The following is a 23,115-nucleotide window of genomic DNA, read 5'->3' as shown; positions in this document are numbered from 1 at the left end:
GTAAGGACACTTGTGAACCAGATGGGTTTTTACAACAATCGACAATGGTTTCATGGCCATCATTAGACTAGCTTTTAATTCCACATTTTTTTATTAATTAAATTCAAATTCCACCTTCTGCTGTGGTGGGATTCGACCCCATGTCTCCAGATCAATACCCTGGATCTCTGGGTTACTAGTCCAGTGATATTTAAGCTGTTATTTCCTTCAACACCCTCACTATAATACAGTACTTCTCACGAAATCATGTTACAGTAAAGGAGCAGTGCCTAGAACCACAAACCAAATGTATTTTGGTGAGAATTCTGAGAGTTGTAAGTATGTTTTAAGCTTCTTGTCTATGTGTTGTGTGTATATTAAACAGCCTAACTGTGTTTTAACAGATAATGATGTGTTCCATGTATGCCATTTGCAAGGTGAAGAACATAGACCTTAGGTTCAAGACTATCGTTACTGCCTACAAGGACTTGCCAAATACAAGTCAAGAGGTAAGTCAGAAAAGCTATAGAGCTTCTGTTTTATTGGGGCTTATATTGCACGCCCTTGCCCCCCACCTTAAAAACATTACATGCTGAAGACAAGAAAAGCCGATGTCTGCTTGCAACACTTGCTGATTCGGCCCTGTGCCTCCCATCCTTCCCCACACCCTTCCACCGGAAAAAGAGAGACTTGTGGCCAATTCAGGAATCCTCTAGCAAAAGTATTTCTCCAAGCCCTTAAAGCCAATTGAACGAGCCCCAGGAGGGCCTGAGCCATTGGTAATTACTCAAAATGCCACTTTCCCTCTGCTGTGTTCTCATAGTTTTCTAATACTGCATCTAACTCCTGGAAAGACTGCAAGGAGTCAGTCCTTACCACCTGGAATGCTGTTCCGCAAGTCCATTCCCCTCTGAGAAAGAATAAAACTTGCACACCTCCAGCCTCATTCCCTGCTTCCTCAAGAAAATATCAAATGCTTTCACATACTTTTCTAATTCTATTTCAATGCAAAATCTAATCTTCTTGATTATGGATTACAAGTAGCTAAAAGATGCCCCAGCAGCATCTTTGTAGTTCAGTTTGTTAAGTTTTGTGTTGAACATCCGACGCGAGTTTCTTTAGTCATGGAATTGTGGAATTAGGACAGCTAACAACCTAGTTCATCATGTCCTTATCTGATGTCCTTGATGTTACCTGATTCACTGCTGAATAACATCTGTTTCAAAACAATGGGTTGTCTCACAGTATGCTAATTCTTCAAGTACTTAGCCTTGACAAATTCTACTGAAGCATTAGGGCTGTGACACTTTTAGTTCAGCTCTGTAAGTTTAAATTTTTAATTCAGTCATTCATTTTCTTTCTCCTCAAGACCTTCAAACATGTACTGATCAAAGAAGAGCAGTATGATTCCATAATAGGCTTCTACAACCTGGTGTTCATGCAGAGGCTGAAAACCAACATCCTTCAGTATGCTTCGACCCGTGTAAGTAGCTATATTATACTATATAGTATACACTAACAGAAGGGAGGGTCTTACATGACCTTGTATGTATCAGCTGAGTAGCTAATCATTCTTGACATTTTCAGTGCCATTCTTGATATTTGTGACTGAGTGAAATACCATGAAATATAGCAGTCTGCACTGACAGGAATCCACTGTTCTTCTCTAACCACCTGCTGTTAAATATAATTCAACAGAGTTTTATGTTCAACCACTAAAGAATTGATAAAGTGATAATTATGTTTGTTTTTATATCTCTACTGTATTCAGTTGAAATATTAAAATTAAAAATGTGTACCTCGATCCTTCTGAAGTATATAGCTTAACATTAAATAGATGACTATGTTTTATGGCCTCCTTCTGTCCTCTGATTCCAGATTTGTTTGTGAGTTTGTTCTTTAATATCTCTTTCAAACAGCCACCAACGCTTTCACCAATTCCTCAAGTTCCTCGCAGTTCATTTGGTTTTCCAAGCTCTCCATTGCGTGTGCCTGGTGGGAACAACATATATGTGTCTCCACTGAAGAGTCCATACAAAACTGATGGACTGCTGTCCCCCACAAAACTGACCCCGAGAACACGGTGAGTATTTTCCGAACTTTCAGGTCAGAGCCACAACTTGTATTGTGTCTGCGTTTCTGATACTGATATCAAATACAGCCCAAAAGGTAATGTCCACTGCTGTGTTATTAAAGGTGCATTGCTTTTACTGATGGTCTTTCACCTTTTTCTTGTCATTTTATCATGATAATTAAATATGCAAGTTAGGCAGTGATTTATTCAAATGATGCTCATATTGCATTTTAGTTTTTAAAACAGCAAATATGGTTGTCTGTCACCTTTTCATGAAGGTAGAATGCCTCTAAAAATGTTTTAGTTAGTGTTTAAGATCATTTCCTTAGCAAATGAAGAACCTGGGGCAATCAACTGAGAAAAACTTTAAAAAGTTCCAGGGGACAATTTTCGGACCAATTCAGGAATATAATAACAGATAGACACTATTCATTGTTATTTTTCCGGAAGCTTCTTGAACTCCCTGTATCACCTTATGTTGCAGCATGCTAGGTTTTTTTTACACAGTTGACATTTGAATAACAGGTATCCCTCCTTCACATGATTTTATTGGTTATAAACAACATGTCATTGACCAGAAATGGGCTGCATACTTTGCAAAAATAGCTAAATTATTCCTGTTATCAATGAACAGAATTCGTTTTTTCAATGGTTCAGTATAAAATGTCCTATTTTTCTATCCTCCCTCTATAATACCTGTATTTTTATACTTTCTGTATTTTATATACCCTCTATGGTATCTAAATGTTTATACAAGTTCTATATATACTATATTTTTATGCACCATTCATATACTATTTGTTATACACAGATGTACTTTTATTACTTTATTTCTGTATTTTTATATTCTCTATAACACCTACAATTGTATGCTTTCTATATAATTTAATACGATACAATTCAGATCTTTAGATTCTTTTTATATTTGTATACCCTCTATATGTTGGATATATATTTATACCTTCAGTATACTACCTCTATTTTTATATATTCTCTTCCTGTATACCTATAATTTCATGCATGCCCTGTGTGTATATATATTATATATATATATGATCTGTATTTTTACATAACTGATGAATCATTATTTGATTTCACAGAATCTTAGTGTCTATTGGGGAACCATTTGGGGTGAGTGGTACTTTTTAAAATCTATTTTGTGTGTGGAGTTCTTTGGTTAAAGCTTCTTAAATGTTTTATGCTACATTGCGTCCAAATTAATTTCTTCAAATGTAAAATATCAAAATTAATATTGAGCTAGGCGCTTACCATAGAATTATTTGTTCAATTCACATAGCTGATGTAATGACCTTTCCTGTATCCCTAACATTTATGCTTTGACATTAGCGAGTAAAGATATTAACACATGTTTTTCAGTGCATTAATAATCCAGCATATATCCAGTAGAATTGGAATCCCATTCTGTGGGCTTTGGTTTGAATCCCATGTCAACAAGTGTGAAAATCCAGCAATGTCCAGTCATATTTTGACACTTTGTATTTCATCTGATGACAATAATCAGGCAGTACTCAATTCCTTGCACAAATCGCAGTAAATGTCACTACAGGACTTATCAGCTTCTGAGTTGTTCCCCAAATAGTAACAGGAGTGCACAAATCAAGCTGATCGTATCCAGTATAACCAGGAATGTACCACTAAATTGCCCTTGTGTATACCATCTAATCCCAGTTTACAGTACTAGGTCTAGGTGTACATCTACAGGGTGATGGTGGTCATGGAGAATTGGCCAGGGAATCAGTCCTTGACTGAAGGAAAACTATGTAGATTGAGGAAAGAAACAAAATAGGAGTTTTGTGTTAAAAGGGGAAAATGTACATTCCTTTTTCCCAAGCTGGACCATGATCTGTCCAGTAATTGTCGCCAAACTGATGGTCATTGTTTCAGTCGCCAGAAAAATTCCAGAAGATCAATCAGTTGGTGAGTTGCAGTGATCGTCATCTGAAGCGGGCTGGAGATGCAGGAAGTCTGCCAAAACCACTGAAAAGGCTTCGTTTCGATATGGATGGACAAGATGAGGCAGACGGCAGGTAAACAATAAAGACTGCTGTGCTGCTCTGTTATATATTTGATCACAAATCAACAAAAAAATTTTTCACTTTATTTCAAGAGAAGTATTCATAGATTGTAGCAGATTCCCACATGATTCATTTTGTTAAGATATTTGCACATTTGGATTTATGTTTACTTTGTTTTTCTGCCTTTTAGCAAGCACTTGTCTGGGGAGTCCAAACTACTGCAGCAAAAGATTGCTGAAATGAGTAAGTGCTTTCAATTTATTTCCAAGTTATCAATGTGATGAAGATGCTGTTTTGAGTATCTTGTGATGATGTAGCACTGTAATTAACCAGCTGTGATGACTAGTTCTGCAAGTTCTCGGCCTGCTGTTGAGAGAGGAATAACTTGCTGAGGCAGGCCTTGTAGCCTCAGAGGTAGAAACCCTGAATCAAATTATTTTGCATAGCAACCGTGTTTATATCTCAGTTGCAGGCAGATATTTTAGAGTTTCATGAAACCAGATATGAATAGACCTAGCAGACTATGAAAGGCATTCAGGGATTCATTGTTATATTCTGCAGAAAAAAGCAAGGATGTCCAATCCATAAACCAAACAAAAGCTTTTCCTCAGCCCTGTAAAGGTTGACCCAACCAGAAAACTTTGAGATGAAATAGTAAGACAGATGGGCTTTTTTTTTAAATCTAAGTAAAGATGGGTGGTAGCCCTTCTATTTTGTGGCATTTGGCCCAGCATTGATGCCAGAGTGAAATCTTACTAATCGTAGTAGTTTAGGTTGAATGGCAGGGAACTGGTAGGAACCTTGCGGCTAAAAGAAGCACAGGGTTGCTATTTCAACTGCACATGCTGAGGCGGGTCAGACCCTTGGTTGCTGGTTAGCACACTCACTTATCACCCAAGTGGAAATACTGCCAGTGCTTTAATTGAGAGTATCTTTTAATAGATGGGCTTTTACAAAGCACGATGATCAATTGTTTTTATATTTGTAAATATTAACAGGTAACCAAATTCAGACCCAAGGTCATTTTTTTTTTTAGAGATACAGCCCTGAAACAGGCCCTTTGGCCCACCGAGTCTGTGCTGACCAACAACCACCTATTTATACTAACCCTACAGTAATCCCATATTCCCTACCACCTACCGACACTAGGGGCAATTTACAACGGCCAATTTACCTATCACCTACAAGTCTTTGGCTGTGGGAGGAAACAGGAGCACCCGGCGAAAACCCATGCGGTCACAGGGAGAACTTGCAAACTCCACATAGGCAGTACCCAGAATCAAACCCGGGTCCCTGGAGCTGTGAGGCTGCGGTGCTAACCACTGCACCACTGTGCCGCCCCATGCAACCCTATTGTAGACATCAATGTGGCAGATGCTACTATTCAGCCTTCACTGTTTGTTTTCTGTATGTGTTAAAATATTGAATAGAATGAGAGTTGTACTTCAGATATTGCAGAGTATTTTCTTGGTGCGTAATCATCCAGTTCTTGGAAACGAGTATAGTTGGGAGGAGGGATGGTTCATGATTGAGGTTGTCCTGCATGTGCTGTGGATGGAGCAGACTGCATGATGAGAGGCCCTTTTTTTTGTTCAGGCTTTCCTGTGTTCTTAACTTACACATATATGATTGAACTAAAATCTACAGTATTTAACGTTCCTTTTCTTTGAACTACCATACTTCAAACTAGATCTGTTTCTTTGCTGATCATAATCTAACCTATTGTGTTTGAATTTCATTTTCAATCTTCACACTCTTATTCAGTAAACATTTGGAGCACATTAAAGTGGGTGTGGTACATCTAGATTTGTAACAAAGCTGACAGCCATGTAGGTGAATCTATGCAACACATATCTTCAGCTCATGAGACAGTATTACAATCTATTTGGCAGCATATTATCTGTAATATGCTGTATATTGCAATCTGTTTTCAACATGTTTACAATAGACAAATTTAAAATAACATAAATGCTAAAACTATACATAAAAAGAATACAGCAGAAAGTAGATGTAGTGAGTGCCATTTGTAGTGATCAGTCACTTAGAGGAAGGGAAATAAAGGGCATCTGGTGGGGAGGCATTCCACAGCAGTGATGATTTTCAGTCAAGGAATTGCAGGGCAGTAGAAGCCCCATTGACGGTGATCAGAGTACTTCAATTCGGTTGTACTCATCACTTTGTTAGCTGTTCCCCATTGCTGAAAAACAATTGCCTCAGTTGTAATGTTGTTCATCTGCGACAATTGGCCTATGAAGGGATTGGAAAGCTGACTCAGCACTGCCCGGACTATAAGCAGTTAAACAGTTAAATGGCTGTTCAGTTAATTGCTCAGTCTCAGTGTGCTGCAAATGCTTTTATGTATTTTTGTAAGGGTACGCTAGTCTAATGGTTATGTTACTTGACTTATTCTAGAGGAGGTGAGTTCAAATCCCGCCAGTTTGAGAATTTAAATTCAGTTTTAACAAAACTGGAAATAAAAAGCTGGTACCAGCAAAAGTGGCCATGAAGATGTCAGATTGTTGTAAAAACCCACTTGTCCTCTCGGGAAGAAAACCTCCTGCCCTTGTCCAGTCTGCCTTATATGTGACTGCAGTCCCGCACCAATGTAATTGACAAGGAGAAGCCAATGTCTCAGTGGCGGAGAACTGCTGGCAAAGCAATCAGTACAACCACATTGCACATGTGCTGAATAGTTACACAAAATCAGGCCATTTGTCCAAATTCCCTTATTCCCTTCTCCTTCATATATGTATCAAGTCCCCATTAAATGTACCTCTCATGCGATGTGGCAGCATATTCCACATTTTCAGCACTCTATGCGTAAAGAAATACCTCCTAAATTCTGTATTTTTTCAGCCAGTGATTCGCTTATAATTATGCCTCCTTGTTCTGGACTCCCCACAAGTGGAAACAGTTTCTCTACATCTACCCTGTCAAACCCTTCATATTTCAAAGACCTCAGGTCTCCTTTCAGCCTTCTGTTTTCCAGAAAAGACTCCCAGCCTGCTCAGTCAGTCCTTTTAGTTACATTCTCTCAATTCTGGTAACGTCTTTGTAAATCTAGTCTGCCCTTTCTCTAGTGCTTCAATATCCTTTTTGCAGTATGGAGATCGGAACTGTGCACAGCACTCAAATGTGGTATAACCAAGGTTCTATATAAATTTAATATTACTTCCCTGTTTTTATATTCTATTCCTCTAGAAATGAACCCAGGACGTTGTTTGTACTCTTTTATGGCCTTATCAACATGTTTTGTTACCTTGAGTGATTTATGTATCTGTATCCCCCCCTCCCCCCCCCCTTTACCCCCCTTCCACCCCCCCCCACCCCCGTCCCCTTCCCTGCTCCACCCTCTCAGCTCACCCCCTCACAACCCCGTCCCAGCCCGCCCCCCCCACCGCACCATCTTCACCACGCACCCCCTTCCCCTGCACCCCCCCCCCACCCCCACCCTCTACCCCTCCCCCTTGCATCCCCTCCTCCCACCGGCACCATCCTACACCTGTGTAGGGGCCCCAACAACCCCACTGCCTTGTGGGCGTCTCGGGAGAGACCAAGGCTAAGGGAGTAAACCCTAACAGAAAATCCGGAGCGGAACCCCGTAGGCGGTCATGTGTCACCTTTGGCATGTTTCCGGCAGTTCCTGCAGCCATACTGGTGCCAAACGTCGTGTCCTGCACTCCTTTGGACCTCACCAGAAAGGCCGAGAGGGGGGTTTTGACGACTGGGCAACTCTCAACCTCCATAAATTTGCCCAGGCATGCGCCATGGAGAGGTCACTCCATAGTTGCCTCACAGCGACTGAAACAACACGGAAGGCAGCAGTTACGGGTTATAAGTCCAGATAAATTGGCGTAGAAACTGGGCGCCACGGGTTGCCTTTGTCGGTGGGAGAGGTCATTGCACCTCACTGGACAGCTACCGCCCGCCTCAAACCGGGCAGCCCCCGGTCAATAAGGTTCTGTCCCGCCACAGTCTGCCTGCTTCAATGGGTGCTTGGAGCTCAGGGTCATTGCCCGAAAGGTGGACTGATACACCGCACCAAACAACATGAAAAAAGGAAAGAAGGTACCAGCCCTTCGCTTTGCAAGCTGGAACGTCAGAACTATGTGTCCTGGCCTGTCGGAAGACCTTACACAAATCAACGATTCTCGGAAGACCGCCATCATTAACAACGAGCTCAGTAGACTCAATGTGGACATTGCAGCACTTCAGGAGACTCGCCTCCCCGCGAGTGGCTCTCTAGCAGAGCAAGACTACACCTTCTTCTGGCAGGGCAGGGATCCTGAAGAACCAAGACAGCATGGAGTGGGCTTCGCCATCAGAAACTCCTTGCTCAGCATGATAGAGCCTCCCTCAAATGGCTCGGAACGCATACTGTCCATCCGACTGCTCACCACCTCTGGTCCAGTACACCTACTCAGCATCTATGCTCCAACACTCTGTTCCGCACCTGAAGCTAAAGACCAGTTCTGTGAACAACTCCATAACATCATTAGCAGCATCCCCAACACCGAACACCTATTCCTGCTGGGGGACTTTAATGCCAGGGTTGGGGCCGACCATGACTCATGGCCCTCCTGCCTTGGGCGCTATGGCGTTGGAAGGATGAATGAGAACGGGCAGAGACTGCTTGAGTTGTGTACCTATCATAACCTCTGCATCACCAACTCGTTCTTTCACACTAAACCCTGTCACCAGGTTTCATGGAGGCACCCAAGATCACGTCGTTGGCACCAGCTAGACCTCATTGTCACAAGGCGAGCCGCCTTAAACAGTGTTCAAATCACACGCAGCTTCCACAGTGCGGACTGCGACACCGACCACTCCCTGGTGTGCAGCAAGGTTAGACTCAGACCAAAGAAGTTGCATCATTCCAAGCAGAAGGGCCACCCGCGCATCAACACGAGCAGAATTTCTCACCCACAGCTGTTACAAAAATTTCTAAATTCACTTGTAACAGCCCTTCAAAACACTCCCACAGGGGATGCTGAGACCAAGTGGGCCCACATCAGAGACGCCATCTATGAGTCAGCTTTGACCACCTACGGCAAAAGTGCGAAGAGAAATGCAGACTGGTTTCAATCTCATAATGAAGAGCTGGAACCTGTCATAGCCGCTAAGCGCATTGCACTTTTGAACTACAAGAAAGCCCCCAGCGATTTAACATCCGCAGCACTTAAAGCAGCCAGAAGTACTGCACAAAGAACAGCTAGGCGTTGCGCAAACGACTACTGGCAACACCTATGCAGCCATATTCAGCTGGCCTCAGACACCGGAAACATCAGAGGAATGTATGATGGCATGAAGAGAGCTCTTGGGCCAACCATCAAGAAGATCACCCCCCTCAAATCTAAATCGGGGGACATAATCACTGACCAACGCAAACAGATGGACCGCTGGGTTGAGCACTACCTAGAACTGTACTCCAGGGAGAATGCTGTCACTGAGACTGCCCTCAATGCAGCCCAGCCTCTACCAGTCATGGATGAGCTGGACATACAGCCAACCAAATCGGAACTCAGTGATGCCATTGATTCCCTAGCCAGCGGAAAAGCCCCTGGGAAGGACAGCATTACCCCTGAAATAATCAAGAGTGCCAAGCCTGCTATACTCTCAGCACTACATGAACTGCTATGCCTGTGCTGGGACGAGGGAGCAGTACCCCAGGACATGCGCGATGCCAACATCATCACCCTCTATAAAAACAAAGGTGACCGCGGTGACTGCAACAACTACCGTGGAATCTCCCTGCTCAGCATAGTGGGGAAAGTCTTTGCTCGAGTCGCTCTGAACAGGCTCCAGAAGCTGGCCGAGCGCGTCTACCCTGAGGCACAGTGTGGCTTTCGTGCAGAGAGATCGACTATTGACATGCTGTTCTCCCTTCGTCAGATACAGGAGAAATGCCGTGAACAACAGATGCCCCTCTACATTGCTTTCATTGATCTCACCAAAGCCTTTGACCTCGTCAGCAGACGTGGTCTCTTCAGACTACTAGAAAAGATCGGATGTCCACCAAAGCTACTAAGTATCATCACCTCATTCCATGACAATATGAAAGGCACAATTCAACATGGTGGCTCCTCATCAGAGCCCTTTCCTATCCTGAGTGGTGTGAAACAGGGCTGTGTTCTCGCACCCACACTTTTTGGGATTTTCTTCTCCCTGCTGCTTTCACATGCGTTCAAATCCTCTGAAGAAGGAATTTTCCTCCACACAAGATCAGGGGGCAGGTTGTTCAACCTTGCCCGTCTAAGAGCGAAGTCCAAAGTACGGAAAGTCCTCATCAGAGAACTCCTCTTTGCTGACGATGCTGCTTTAACATCTCACACTGAAGAATGCCTGCAGAGTCTCATCGACAGGTTTACGTCTGCCTGCAATGAATTTGGCCTAACCATCAGCCTCAAGAAAACGAACATCATGGGGCAGGATGTCAGAAATGCTCCATCCATCAATATTGGCGACCACGCTCTGGAAGTGGTTCAAGAGTTCACCTACCTAGGCTCAACTATCACCAGTAACCTGTCTCTAGATGCAGAAATCAACAAGCGCATGGGTAAGGCTTCCACTGCTATGTTCAGACTGGCCAAGAGAGTGTGGGAAAATGGCGCACTGACACGGAACACAAAAGTCCGAGTGTATCAGGCCTGTGTCCTCAGTACCTTGCTCTACGGCAGCGAGGCCTGGACAACGTATGCCAGCCAAGAGCGACGTCTCAATTCATTCCATCTTCGCTGCCTTCGGAGAATACTTGGCATCAGGTGGCAGGACTATATCTCCAACACAGAAGTCCTTGAAGCGGCCAACATCCCCAGCTTATACACACTACTGAGTCAGCGGCGCTTGAGATGGCTTGGCCATGTGAGCCGCATGGAAGATGGCAGGATCCCCAAAGACACGTTGTACAGCGAGCTCGCCACTGGTATCAGACCCACCGGCCGTCCATGTCTCCGTTATAAAGACGTCTGCAAACGCGACATGAAATCGTGTGACATTGATCACAAGTCGTGGGAGTCAGTTGCCAGCATTCGCCAGAGCTGGCGGGCAGCCATAAAGACAGGGCTAAATTGTGGCGAGTCGAAGAGACTTAGTAGTTGGCAGGAAAAAAGACAGAGGCGCAAGGGGAGAGCCAACTGTGCAACAGCCCCAACAAACAAATTTCTCTGCAGCACCTGTGGAAGAGCCTGTCACTCCAGAATTGGCCTTTATAGCCACTCCAGGCGCTGCTTCACAAACCACTGACCACCTCCAGGCGCGTATCCATTGTCTCTCGAGATAAGGAGGCCCAAAAGAATTCACAGATCTCTTTTGTTAAATGTGCTGTGTTTAGTCTCTGACCTTCCAAAGAATAAGTGGCCTCTTTATTCCTCCTATCAATTTAAACCATCTCACACTTCACTGAGTTTAATTTGCCATTTATCTCTCCATTCTGCAAGCCTACTTGTGACCTGGATTTTGCCGTCATAATGAATGCGAAACTGTCGGCTTTTGCCGTCATTGCTCTGTGAAACTGATGGCAACTTTTGGCGTCTGCACATGCACAGTTAAACATGAAAATCCAGCAGTTGCTATCAGATATTCTCACAGGTGGAAATCTTAGAAATCATTTGGATTGAAGTGAACTTCCACTTCTAACACTATTCGTCTCGCCATAAAAACCTTTGAAAAAGTTATCCCCCGTTGAAAGAGGTGTAGTTGGGTTTTTAACAGCATAATAAGTCATAATTACTGCTGAACATTCTCTCAGGCCCTGAAAAACTAATTTTGTATTTGTGGAATGTCAAAGTTCTCCATGATAAATCACTAGATTTGTAAAATTTTTTCAACTTTGTATGATATTTCAGCTTCTACATTAATTTCATGTGCATGTCCCAATCTTTATTTTGCTCTCTCTAAAATGATTAAAAAGTGAGGATAATCAGTGCTTCTTATTTCCTTGTTTACTCTGAGAATTCTTCAAAGTGATTGGCTGCGTAGCCTGTTTGATGACATAATTTGCTGGACGCCAGATATCCCCGATAGTTGGGGTCAGAATGAAATTAATGTTGGGAAAAGTGAAATCCACGCCACAGATATCATTAGATCTTTTTGGGCAGCTTTCTTCAAAGTCAGCAGCGAGTGCTGCCACTTCTCTGCTGACGGCAAAATCCAGGCCAAGTTCATTCTGTACTTTTGTGCTGTGCTCATTAGCTATACCTCCAATATAGTATCATCTATAAATTTCAGCACTATACATCCAACTCCTGAGTCAAAAATAATTTATGTATATGGTGAACAACAGGACACCACCTCTCACTTTCTACCAATCCAAGAACTTCCCTTAACTCCTCCCCTCTGTTCTTTGTTTTGTCATCATTTTTCAAACCATCCCACTATTTGACATCTAACTCCACACTTTGTAATGAGTCTCTTATATGAGTCCTTATCAAAGCTCTTCTGAAAGCCTTTAAAAGGACTTTTGACAAGGTCCCACTTGGCAGACTGATCAGAAATTAAAACCTCATCAGATCCAAGGGAGAGTGGCAAGTTAGATCCAAAATTGTCTCAGTGGCAGGAAGAAAAGGATAATGGTTGATGGGTGTTTTTATGACTGGGAGGCTGTTTCCAGTGGGGTTCTGCAGGGCTCAGTCCTGGCTCCCTTGCTGTTTATGGTATATATCAGTGATTTAAACTTAATGTAGGAGGCATGATTAAGCTGCTCGCAGCTGATATGAAAATTGACGTGGTTGATGGTGAGGAAGAAGGCTGTCAACTGCAGGAAAATATAAATGGATTCTCAGGTGTGTAGAAAAATGGCAACTGGAATTCAATCTGGAGAAATGTGAGGTAATGCATTCGAGAAGGGCAAACAAGGCAAGGGACTACACAATGTATGTTAGGATACTGAGAAGTTTAGAGGAACAAAGAGACCTTGGAGTGCATGCCTACAGATCCCTGAAGGTAGCAGGACAAATAGATAAGGTGGTTAAGAAGGCCCACAGGATACTTTGCTATATTGGCTGAGGCATAACTTATAAGAACAGGGAAGTTATGCTAGAACTGTACAAAACACTAGGCCACAGTTAGTGTACAGTTCTGGTCACTACATTACAGGAAGGAGGTGATCACACTAGAGAGGGTACAGAGGAGCTTTACGAGGCTATTGCCAGGAATGAAGAATTTTAGCTATGAGGAAAGATTAGATAAGTTGGGATTGTTTACTTTGGAACAGAGAAGGTGTATAGAAATATGAGGGGCCTGGATAGAGTGGATAGGAAGGAACCTGTTTCTGTTAGCAGAGAGGTCAATAACTAGAGGGCATTGATTTGAGGAGTAATTTTTTCACCCAGACAGTGGTGGGGTTCTGAAACTCACTGCCTGAAAGGATGGTAGAGGCAGAAATCCTCAGCACATTTAAAAAAGAAATGTGCTTAAAGTGCCATAACCTACAAGGCTCCGGACCAAGACCTGGAAAGTGAAATTAGGCTGGATAACTCTCTTATGGCCGGCACAGACACGATGGGTGGAATTGCCTCCTGTGCTGTAAATTTTCTATATTTCTATGAAAGTCCATGTATACCACATCCACTGTATTGCTCTGGTCTGTTCTTTCTGATGCATCTTCAAAGAATTCATTAGGTTTGTTCAAACATGACCCTCCTTCTAGATTCCAGGCTGATTTTTTTAATATATTATATGCTTTGTCTCTAGCTGTTTTGTTATTTGATCTTTTAACAGTGGTTCTCGTGTCTTTCCTACCACTGATAGGCTAAATGGTCTGTAGCTCCCTGGTTCAGTTCTATCTCTGCAATGAGTCCATCTGCATAAATCACACATGTAAATACTTTATTACACTAATAGTCAGGCCGCTGTGCAAAAACACCCTCAGTGCTTTATTTTCCAATCGTTTTCAGCCCAAAGCCAGTACTGTTGTGTAAGACATCCTTTAGCACCTTACAGTTATCAACTGTTATCAGCAGTATCAGTTTTGGGCCAAAATGGAATGTAAAAATAAAAGCATAATCATTCTTATCAATTCATTAGAGGAGAATCTGAGGACAGGCTGAGCTGCTGATTCATCAGCACCAGTGGTACAGTAGACATTGGGGATCATCCTTACTGATTAATCAGTCATAGTGATCATTTGTGTTACTGGCTAAATCAGATATGATAACTGGATTCTGCCGAATTATTAAATAGCTTTTGTCTTGGTCCTCCAGTTTAGGGACTGTCTTGGCCCTGGGTGACGAAAGCAGCAGAAAGTGTGAGGAAGAAGCCAGTGCTTAATAACTCCACTGTTTCATGCACTCACCAGCATTCAATGAGATGCCACACAAAAGGTTAATATGCAAGATAAGGGCTCATGGAGTTCAGGGTAATATATTAGCATGATAGAGGATTAAATAACAGACAGGAAGCAGAGACTAGAGATAAAACAGGGCATTTAAAGTTGTCAGGCTGTAACTAGTGGAGTACAGCAAGGATCAGTGCTGGGGCCTCAGCTATTTAAAATCTATATTTAACGACTTAGACAAAGAGACAGAGAGTAATGTATTTGAGTTTGCTGACAATACTAAACAGGTGGGAATGTAAGCTGTGAGGAGGACACGAGCTGCAAAGAGATATAAATATCTTAAGTGAGTGGGCAACAAGGTTGGCAGATGGAGTATAATGTGGGGAAGTGAGAGGTTCATTTCATAAGAATAGAAAAGCAGAATATTTCTTAAAAGGCGTGAAACTTTTAAATGTTCAAATTGACTTGGGTGTTCTTGTATAAGGAACGCAAAATTAGCACACAGATATAGCAAGCATTTAGGACAGCAAAGGGAATGCTGGCCTTTATTGCAAGAGGATTAGAGTACAAGAATAACAACGATTTGCTATAATTGTCTAGGGCTTTGGTGAGACCACACCTGGTGTACTGTGTGCAGTATTGGTCTCCATATTTAAGGAAATATATACTTGATACAGCGAAGGATCACTAGATTGATTCCTGGGATGAGAAGTTGACCTATGATGAGGGGCTGAGTAAATTTGGCCTACACTCTGAGGTTTGGAAGAATGAGAGGTGATCTCATTGGAACATACAAGATTCTGAAGGGGCTGAACAGGGTAGACACTGAGACCTTGTTTCCCCTGGTTAGGGAATCTAGAACGTGGGGACATAGTCTCAAGATAAGGCGACGATCATTTAGGACTGAGATGAGAAATTTCTTCACATGGAGGTTGTGAATCTTCAGAATTACCTACCCCAGAGGGTTGTGGATGCTGCATCATTGAGTATATTTAAAACTGAGACAGACAGAGTTTTGGTGTCTCAGGAAATCGAATGATATGGGGAGTGGGCAGGGAAGTGGAGTTGAGGCAGAAGATCAGCAATGATTGTATTGAATGGCGGAGCAGGCTCAAGGGGCTGTATGGCCTACTCCACTTCCTATTTCTTATGTTCTTATAAGCTGCTGCCAACACTGCCAGGAAAATATATCAAACTATAAACTATACATGTAAAAGATGGAACTGTATCGGTGTATGGCGGAACTAACCTTCAACCCCATGTAGACTCACTCATTCCAGGATACTGGAGTGCACACTCACTTTGACTGTGAACAATTTTAGAAGAGTCTCCCATCATAACTTACTTTATGCCACCAGTGTAGATTAACCGTCAGTCCAAGTGTGTGAATAATGCAATTTGCAGAAAGATGATCAGCTAGATCACGGCTGATTAATTGGATCAACCCTCCCTGCCCCCAATAATTGGCCTAATTTGCTCTTTTATTCCATCATGATTTCCAATTTTCTGATATTAAACCCATGCCAGAATTTACAAATAGATATAAATACTACCCCATAATCTGAGTTATCACCTCAGATGTACTCTGCATCATGGTAAATTGGTGCTCAAGTCACAGCCAGCCTTACCTCCTTCATATGTAAGTAATAAAAAAATGTACAAAGGTTACAGCTGGCTTGAACTTGCAGAAAGTACGTAGATTGCACAGAAACAGGTAATTTGGCCAAACTGATTAATGCTGCACATGAGTCTCCCCTCACTCAATTTACTTAGTCTCATCCCATCAACATATCCTATTCCTATCACCCTCATGTACTTATCTAGATTCCTCTTAAATGCATCTATGCTATTCACCTGAAACCACTCACTGTGCTAGTGAGTTGCATATTCTCACCACTCTTTAAGAAGTTTCTCCTGAATTCCTTATCAGATTTAGTAGTGACTATCTTACATTTATCACCTAGTTTTGGTCTCCACACAAATGTCTACTCTCTCGAATCCCTTCATAATTGTTCAGATGTCAATTGGGTTCTTCCTCAGTCCTCTCTTTTCTAGAGAAAAGAGCCCCATCCTGTTCAGTCTTTCATTCCAGTACAATAAATTATCCTGTGTCAGAAAGTGAGAGAGTCAGTGACCTTGCCTGCACTTGAGACGATGGCACATGACATATACAAGACGAGTTAGAATTAGTATGTACTCTCAGGAAAGTGAGGAGAACTGTTCCACAACAAATGGAAGAATAATTTGACTAAACGGAGATTTCTTGCCTTTCTCTCCTCATACACCTTCCAGCCTCAGGAAATGATTATGTTCCCACCCAGTCATGCTGTCAACGATTTGCAATGTGTTTGTGCATGACCTTGTCATTTCTTGTAATAGTGTACCACAGGAGATGTCCTGACATGCTCCTATTTCTCAATCCTTGCAGTAATTTAGTGATAGAGTCATAGAGTTATACAGCACAGAAACAGGCCTGATACTGTACATTCTCACATTTTTCTCATGTTTATCTTAAAGGTACAGGACATTTTTTTTTAAAGAATTCAGAATTAGTTCATAGTCTTGTGATAATCGGCATCCTTGTTGAGATTATGATCTTGTGTTATTGATTATCCGGCTATCACTTTTATCACTAAGTATTTCATCCATAGCAAAAATTAGAATGGTTGCAGAATTAACTAAATTAATCTTGGCATAATTGTGGATAATTCAAAAAGCAGTCATTCTTTGCAATACTGCGGTTGAAAACTAATGTGGGTTGTCATATCAGAGGGATAGAATAGAGGTCAAGAATGTTTGTATTGCTGATGAATATCATGTTATTGTGGCCCCATCTGTGTGCAGTTCTAGCCATAAAATTATATGCATAGAAATTACAACAAGGAACAGGCCATTTGGCTCAACCAGTATTTACCCTTCATACTAGCAAATAGTCCTAATTGCAAGTATCATCCCTGTCCCACAGCCCTTTATCCCCTTTTCCTTCATCTATCTATCCAATCTAATCTTTAATCTTCACATTTCTGCCTATTATAAAATTTATCTTTCATTTCTCGATCATCCTCTACAAATTGACAATCGTTCCTTTCAGATTCCACCTCACTTTTTCTTTTTTTTTATTGATACACTGTTCTTTTTGAAGTTTGTCTGCAATCTTTCCCTCATACACTGTTTTCATGCTCTTGACCTCTTTTTATTTTCTAGTTTTCTTTCATAATTATTCTATAGGCCTCATTGGCTAGCATCTTCAACTTTTAATTGGCTTTTAACCTCTTTTTATATCCATGGCATCATAAAAGTACTAGTAGCTTTTTTAATGAGATACACTTATTCTGTAGCTTTGCAGTCTTCTTTCTTAAAACCATCCCACTTTTGCTATACAATCCTATGTGCCAATTTCTCATCCCACTTCAGCTCAGCCAGCTCATTCCTCATCTTTCTAAAATGTGCTGTAGTCCAGTCTGGTGTTTTAAGTTTTGTACTGACTTTCTCCCTTACTACTGAGATTTGAAATCTCATCCTGTTGTGATCACTACTCCCAAGGTGTTTGCCCACATTTAGCTCATCTATCTTAGCTGGTTCATTACTCATAAACGTATCTCGCAAAGCCTCTGCCCTCATAGACTTAATGCACTGCTTGAGGAGGAGTCCTGTATACATTAGGAATTCCATTCCCTTTCCTCCATTTACTCTTCCTCTGTCCCAAATGATAAATGGATAATTAAAATCTCCTAAAAGAATTATTTTGTTGTGCCTACTCATCTCACTAATCTGACTACTAATTTCTTTCGCATAATTTTGAGGTGTGTAATAATACCACTCTATTACTGTAACAAGCCCTATTTTTAACCTTTCATCTCCAACTATCTTCTGTCTGTACTACTTCCTCATCTACATCCCTCTCTGAAACATGTGTACCCTTTTTAACTATTATTACCACTCCACCTACTTCCTTAATCTTTTCAATCCCCCCCCCCCCCGCCCCCGCCCCCGCCCCCGCCCCAAACTATCTATCTATCTCTCTATATATCCCGATATGTTTGTTTTCCATTCTTGTCCAGTTTCCAAATAGGTTTCTGTTAATGCTTCCTGTAAAATATTTTACTTTATTTTATTTCCCCCACTCTCTGGATTGCAGTGCATGCATTTGAACCTTTTTCTTTAACACTACTTGCTCTCCTGTGTTTTTTATTGTTTGTTATCCCCACCCATTACTTCAGTCTATCCCCAGTTTATAACTCGTCTATTTGATTTTATTTCCCGCTTGTTAAATTGTTTTCTGCATGAGTTAAAGTACTGAAAGTCTGTGCTTAATTATTGCTTTGAGGGCGGGAAGCAGGAGCCAGGAGTCCAGGTCCTGAACTCACCCCTGGGGGGAAACAATCACTTATTGGGATTTTAACCTGGGTGTCCCCTTAATTGGCATGGAGACAGGTTCCTTGTCCAATTAAGGGCAGCAAGTGAGCTCTGGAAGCTGAAAGGCCAATCAGAGGCCTTCCAGGTTGAGAGGAGCAGCAGCCTGCAATGGATCAACATGAAGGCCTCTCACCAACTTGTTTTAAAAAAAAATTAATTAAAATCTGGAAAAAAGCAGCCAGGCCACCACTGTTGAGAGCAGGGCGGGGTGGTGTGGGGGGGTGATACTCCTCTCCAGGGTGGCCTTTGCCTGTACCAGCATGCAGGGAGGACCTGTAGGCCTGCCTGGAGTGTTGGCCCACTGGCCTGCCACTGGATGCCTGCTTCCAGGCAGTTAAACTGCCCTCTCCGTCACATTGGGAAACTGGAGGCTGACAGGAAAATTATCTGTCAGCCTTAATTAATTGCCCTTAACAAGACTTCTAATGAGCCTAAAATAAAAGCAAAATACTGCAGATGCTGGCAATCTGAAATAAAAACAAAAAATGCTGGAAATACTCAGCGGATCTGGCAGCATCTGTGGAGAGAGAAGCAGAGTTAACGTTTCAGGTCTGTGACCTTTCATTAGACCTTCCGATGAAGGGTCACTGACCTGAAACGTTAACTCTGCTTCTCTCTCCACAGATGCTGCCAGACCTGCTGAGTATTTCCAGCATTTCTTGTTTTTATTTCTAATGAGTTAACTGGCTTCCTGCCTCTTGTGGGCATGCCAGCTGTCGCCAGTATTTTCAGGCCTTGTCTGCCTCTGTTCCTGACCTTGTTGGGGGGCCCTAAAAATCCTGCCCGACGAATGGCTGAGAGTTTCTTTGGAACAGAGGAGACTTTGAAGTGATGTAATCTAAGATGTATAAAGAGAATTAATGAAAAGTTGCTTTAAAGATGCAAATGACAAAGGAATTGGGAAGATGGGTTAAGAAGTCAGGTTGACTTCCCTTTTCTCCAAAAGATAAATAGACTTGTAAAATAATTTATTAGGTTCAGAGTGCCCTTGTTGGTCACCAGTAGGGCAGTGTAATGTGGCAGAGATCAGCAGCCATTAAGTCTAGTCACTTAACATGATATATTCTGTGAGTTTTCAGCTATGTGAATGGATGTGATCCCCATCTATGGATAAAACGGATGCTGTAAAATTTAGATCATAAATTCTACCCATATTATAATTTCAGTACTCCTTAATATAAGTGAGTATTCTAAACTGGTGTAGTCCCTTTAATCTAGGTAATACAGATAGGATTCTTTCATTCTGACAGTTTTATTTATATCCCTTGTACAGCATCCACAAGAAATAAGATGCAAGAGCAGAAACTGAAAGATGGGAATGGTGGTGTGAAGAGGGAGGAAAACTGACTTTAGCCCCCTCATCTGACTCGAATGCATCAGCACCCGTTTGAGCATGATCCTCTGCAGCAGTGTCTTCAACAGTTCTGGTCATGGTTGATTTATGTTCCCTCCCTTCCCCGGATTTTGTTTTACCAGGAGTTTATTTCCTTTTATAAACTCCAGTTAGTGAGTTTCTTAAGTCATTTTAGAGAATTCTTTTGCTAAACACTATGCCTTAAGGGTCATATTTTCCTCTTTGTGCAAAATTTAGTGAGTTTGAGTAAACAATGGAACAGGACTGATGGAAGAAAGTATCTTCCTTTCTGATTTTACCACTGCTCTGAGTGTTTACAAAAATGACCCCCTGGAATAATCTGAATCCTGCAGCAATGTGCAAGGGTCATTCAGCACACCAGGCCTGCACGGAGTATTAACTGGCCCTTGGCAACTTCCACTCTGCTAAATCTTCAGCCCCATTCATCTATGCTTTCTTTCTCTGGCATGTCTAATGCAATTTGCATTAGTCTGCTGTTTTTAACTGATGCAACATTACTTGCTACATCCAGTAACTCTTAGATGTAACAACCCCCACTTTTAAATTCATTATATACTTCATTTGCATAAAAAGACAGGATGCTATTCTTACCTCAGTTTTGATGTTCTGTTCAAGTTGTGATGCTCCTGCTGTGTCCTCTCAGTGATTCTGTGATTTGTAGCTACACTTTTTGTATTCGGCATAAATTTGCATCTGCCCTGTTCCAAATGTTCTTTGCATTTCTTAAATATGCTGTTCATCGGGACCGTAATGAAATGGAATTTCATCAAACTATCTTAAAAAAATGTTGCAATTAGATGTACAAAATATTTGCCATTTCTACTGGTTAAGTGCCAGTTAAGATGTAGAAGGCCCATTGTTAAAGGTTCAGATTGGCCATTTTTTTTTTAAGTTCCATTAACAATTCCATGTTAAATGAATTCATCACACTTGCAATTTTAATATAGGTCTGTAAAAACCAATGAAATAAAGGCAATTAACACTCTATTCACAAAGGAGGAAAATATGGCCCTAAATATGTAGCATTTGCACAGAATGTGTGCAGTTTCAATTTTATTAATGTTTTTATTTATGTCTGGTATTTTACTTTTTACAAACGAGTTTGTCTGTAGTTGAATTGACTTCAAGTTGCAAGCAAATGTGCCTATCAAAACTTTGGTTCTGGTATTGATACAAGTGCTTAAAGTTTGCAATAAAACATAAGAAAAAGCTTGCATTTATATAGCGCTTATCACAACCTCAGGACGTCCTAAAGCGCTTTACAGCCAATGTACTTTTGAAGTATAGTTGTAATGCAGGAAATGTGGCAGCCAATTTGCATACGGCAAAGTCCCAACAGCTATGAAATAAATGACTAGATCATCGATTTTAAGTGTTGGTTGAGGGATAAATATTGGATAGGACACAGGAGAACCTCTCTGGCCATCTTCTTTGAATAGTGCCACGGGATCTTTTACATCCACCTGAGAGGGCAGAGTCTCTGCTTAACATTTCACTCTAAAGACGGCACCTCTGACTGTGCAGGACTCCTTCAAGTACTGCACTGAAGTGCTAGCCTCGATTATGTGCTTTGAAGTGGGGCTTGATTGAACCCATGATCTGACTGAGAGGTGCAAATGCTACCACAGAGCCAAGGCAGATCTCTATAAGAGTACGATGTAAAGATATGGCAAAATGCACTATTGCTTTTGGTTTGTGCATTGAAACAGTACCAGATTTTGTTTTTCAGAGTTTTAAACTGATGCACTATTTAATTTTGCAGAGGTTATCAGCACATGCAATAGCATTATTTACGAAGGCATGAATATTAAGCCACACTAAGCACTGGCTTATTTACCTCAAATATACAAGACATAGCCTTCACGATTGAAATGCAGACTACTAAAACAAAATGTTGCTGAAGGTCTCAAACATTTTGATGAACAAATTATGAAGTAAGATCCGTGCTGTAATATTGGGCTTCTACAATTGCGCTCTGAGTAGGCAGTATTAATAACTCAGATGGATTGCTTTGTATTTCTGACAGCTGACTGGGAGAACTTGGAAACTGTTCCTGTCTGTAACAGCTTGACAAAATCCATACAGATGACCCATAGGTACCAGTTATCATTGAACTAAAATGGTTAATCAGTATGTGGTTTAAATATCGTTCCATATTTCTGATGAAAAGTATACAGAAATCTGTACTCATGATTTGTTCAGCAAGAAATCTATTTGTACTGCACATTAAGGTACTGTTTTTATAGATTGATTTTTTTTATATATATATATATATAGTGAATAAAAATCTGTAAAGTGTCTGTGCAAGATTGGTTTTTGTTATATCTGAAGATTGGCCAACAGATCTTGTGCTTCTGAATCCTATCAATTTTTGAAAAAGAATTCCTGCAGATGTGTTGCTGTCATTTGCCTCCCAATCAGTGATGTAAGAACTCGATAGTGCAACATTGTTTCACCTATTTGAAGTGATGTAATGAAACCTAAATTGGCACAGTGAAGTAACACTGGGCCAATCACTTAATTTCTTGCTCTATTTTAAAGCTGGTGACGCATATTAAGATGCAAATCTACAGGTGGGACAGGAAACTGGAATCAAAAAGGTGAAGCTGCCCTTGCAGAGTATCTCAGTGGGCCAAATGTCTGACAACTCCTTCCTATCCCATTCCTCAATGTTAGAATCATTTCATAGAAAGCCCATTTCTATTTAGCATAAGGTTATCAAATTCATTTTATAATGTGTCAGAATGGAGGAGGAGTGTTAATGCAGCACAAAATTTATTCACATTATATTCCATCTGCCATGTTCTTGCCCATTCACCTAGCCTGCCCAGTAGACTTGGCACAGCACATTTGGCCAGCTGGAAGTGTTCTGTACATTTTTGTTAGCATATTATCTGACACATGCAGTGGTGTTAGTACCAGTATGTTCTAGTTCTAGGAACATAGGAGCAGGAGTAGGGCA

General features: G+C 41.4%; 1 protein-coding gene across 2 annotated transcripts in view; it reads left to right on the top strand.

Annotated features, from left to right (window-relative positions):
* rb1 (retinoblastoma 1) overlaps positions 1–22,453 on the top strand; it is a 274,361-nt gene extending 251,908 nt beyond the window's left edge. Inside the window, exons 21-27 of one of the 2 annotated variants that reach the window (XM_068040271.1) lie at positions 384–488; positions 1,349–1,462; positions 1,899–2,062; positions 3,154–3,184; positions 3,959–4,101; positions 4,280–4,332; positions 20,052–22,453. In XM_068040271.1, coding sequence (XP_067896372.1) covers positions 384–488; positions 1,349–1,462; positions 1,899–2,062; positions 3,154–3,184; positions 3,959–4,101; positions 4,280–4,332; positions 20,052–20,125 — 684 coding nt within the window. In that variant the 3' untranslated portion in view covers positions 20,126–22,453. Of the gene's footprint in view, positions 1–383; positions 489–1,348; positions 1,463–1,898; positions 2,063–3,153; positions 3,185–3,958; positions 4,102–4,279; positions 4,333–14,288; positions 14,311–20,051 lie in introns of those variants that run through there. The other variant, XM_068040272.1, reaches the window with a different exon arrangement.
* The last annotated feature ends 662 nt before the right edge of the window (positions 22,454–23,115 follow it).

This window comes from Heterodontus francisci, chromosome 10, assembly GCF_036365525.1.
Source record: "Heterodontus francisci isolate sHetFra1 chromosome 10, sHetFra1.hap1, whole genome shotgun sequence".
Taxonomy (NCBI): domain Eukaryota; kingdom Metazoa; phylum Chordata; class Chondrichthyes; order Heterodontiformes; family Heterodontidae; genus Heterodontus; species Heterodontus francisci.
Note: the sequence above shows the minus strand (reverse complement) of the source record. Positions and strands in the feature narration are given on the sequence as shown.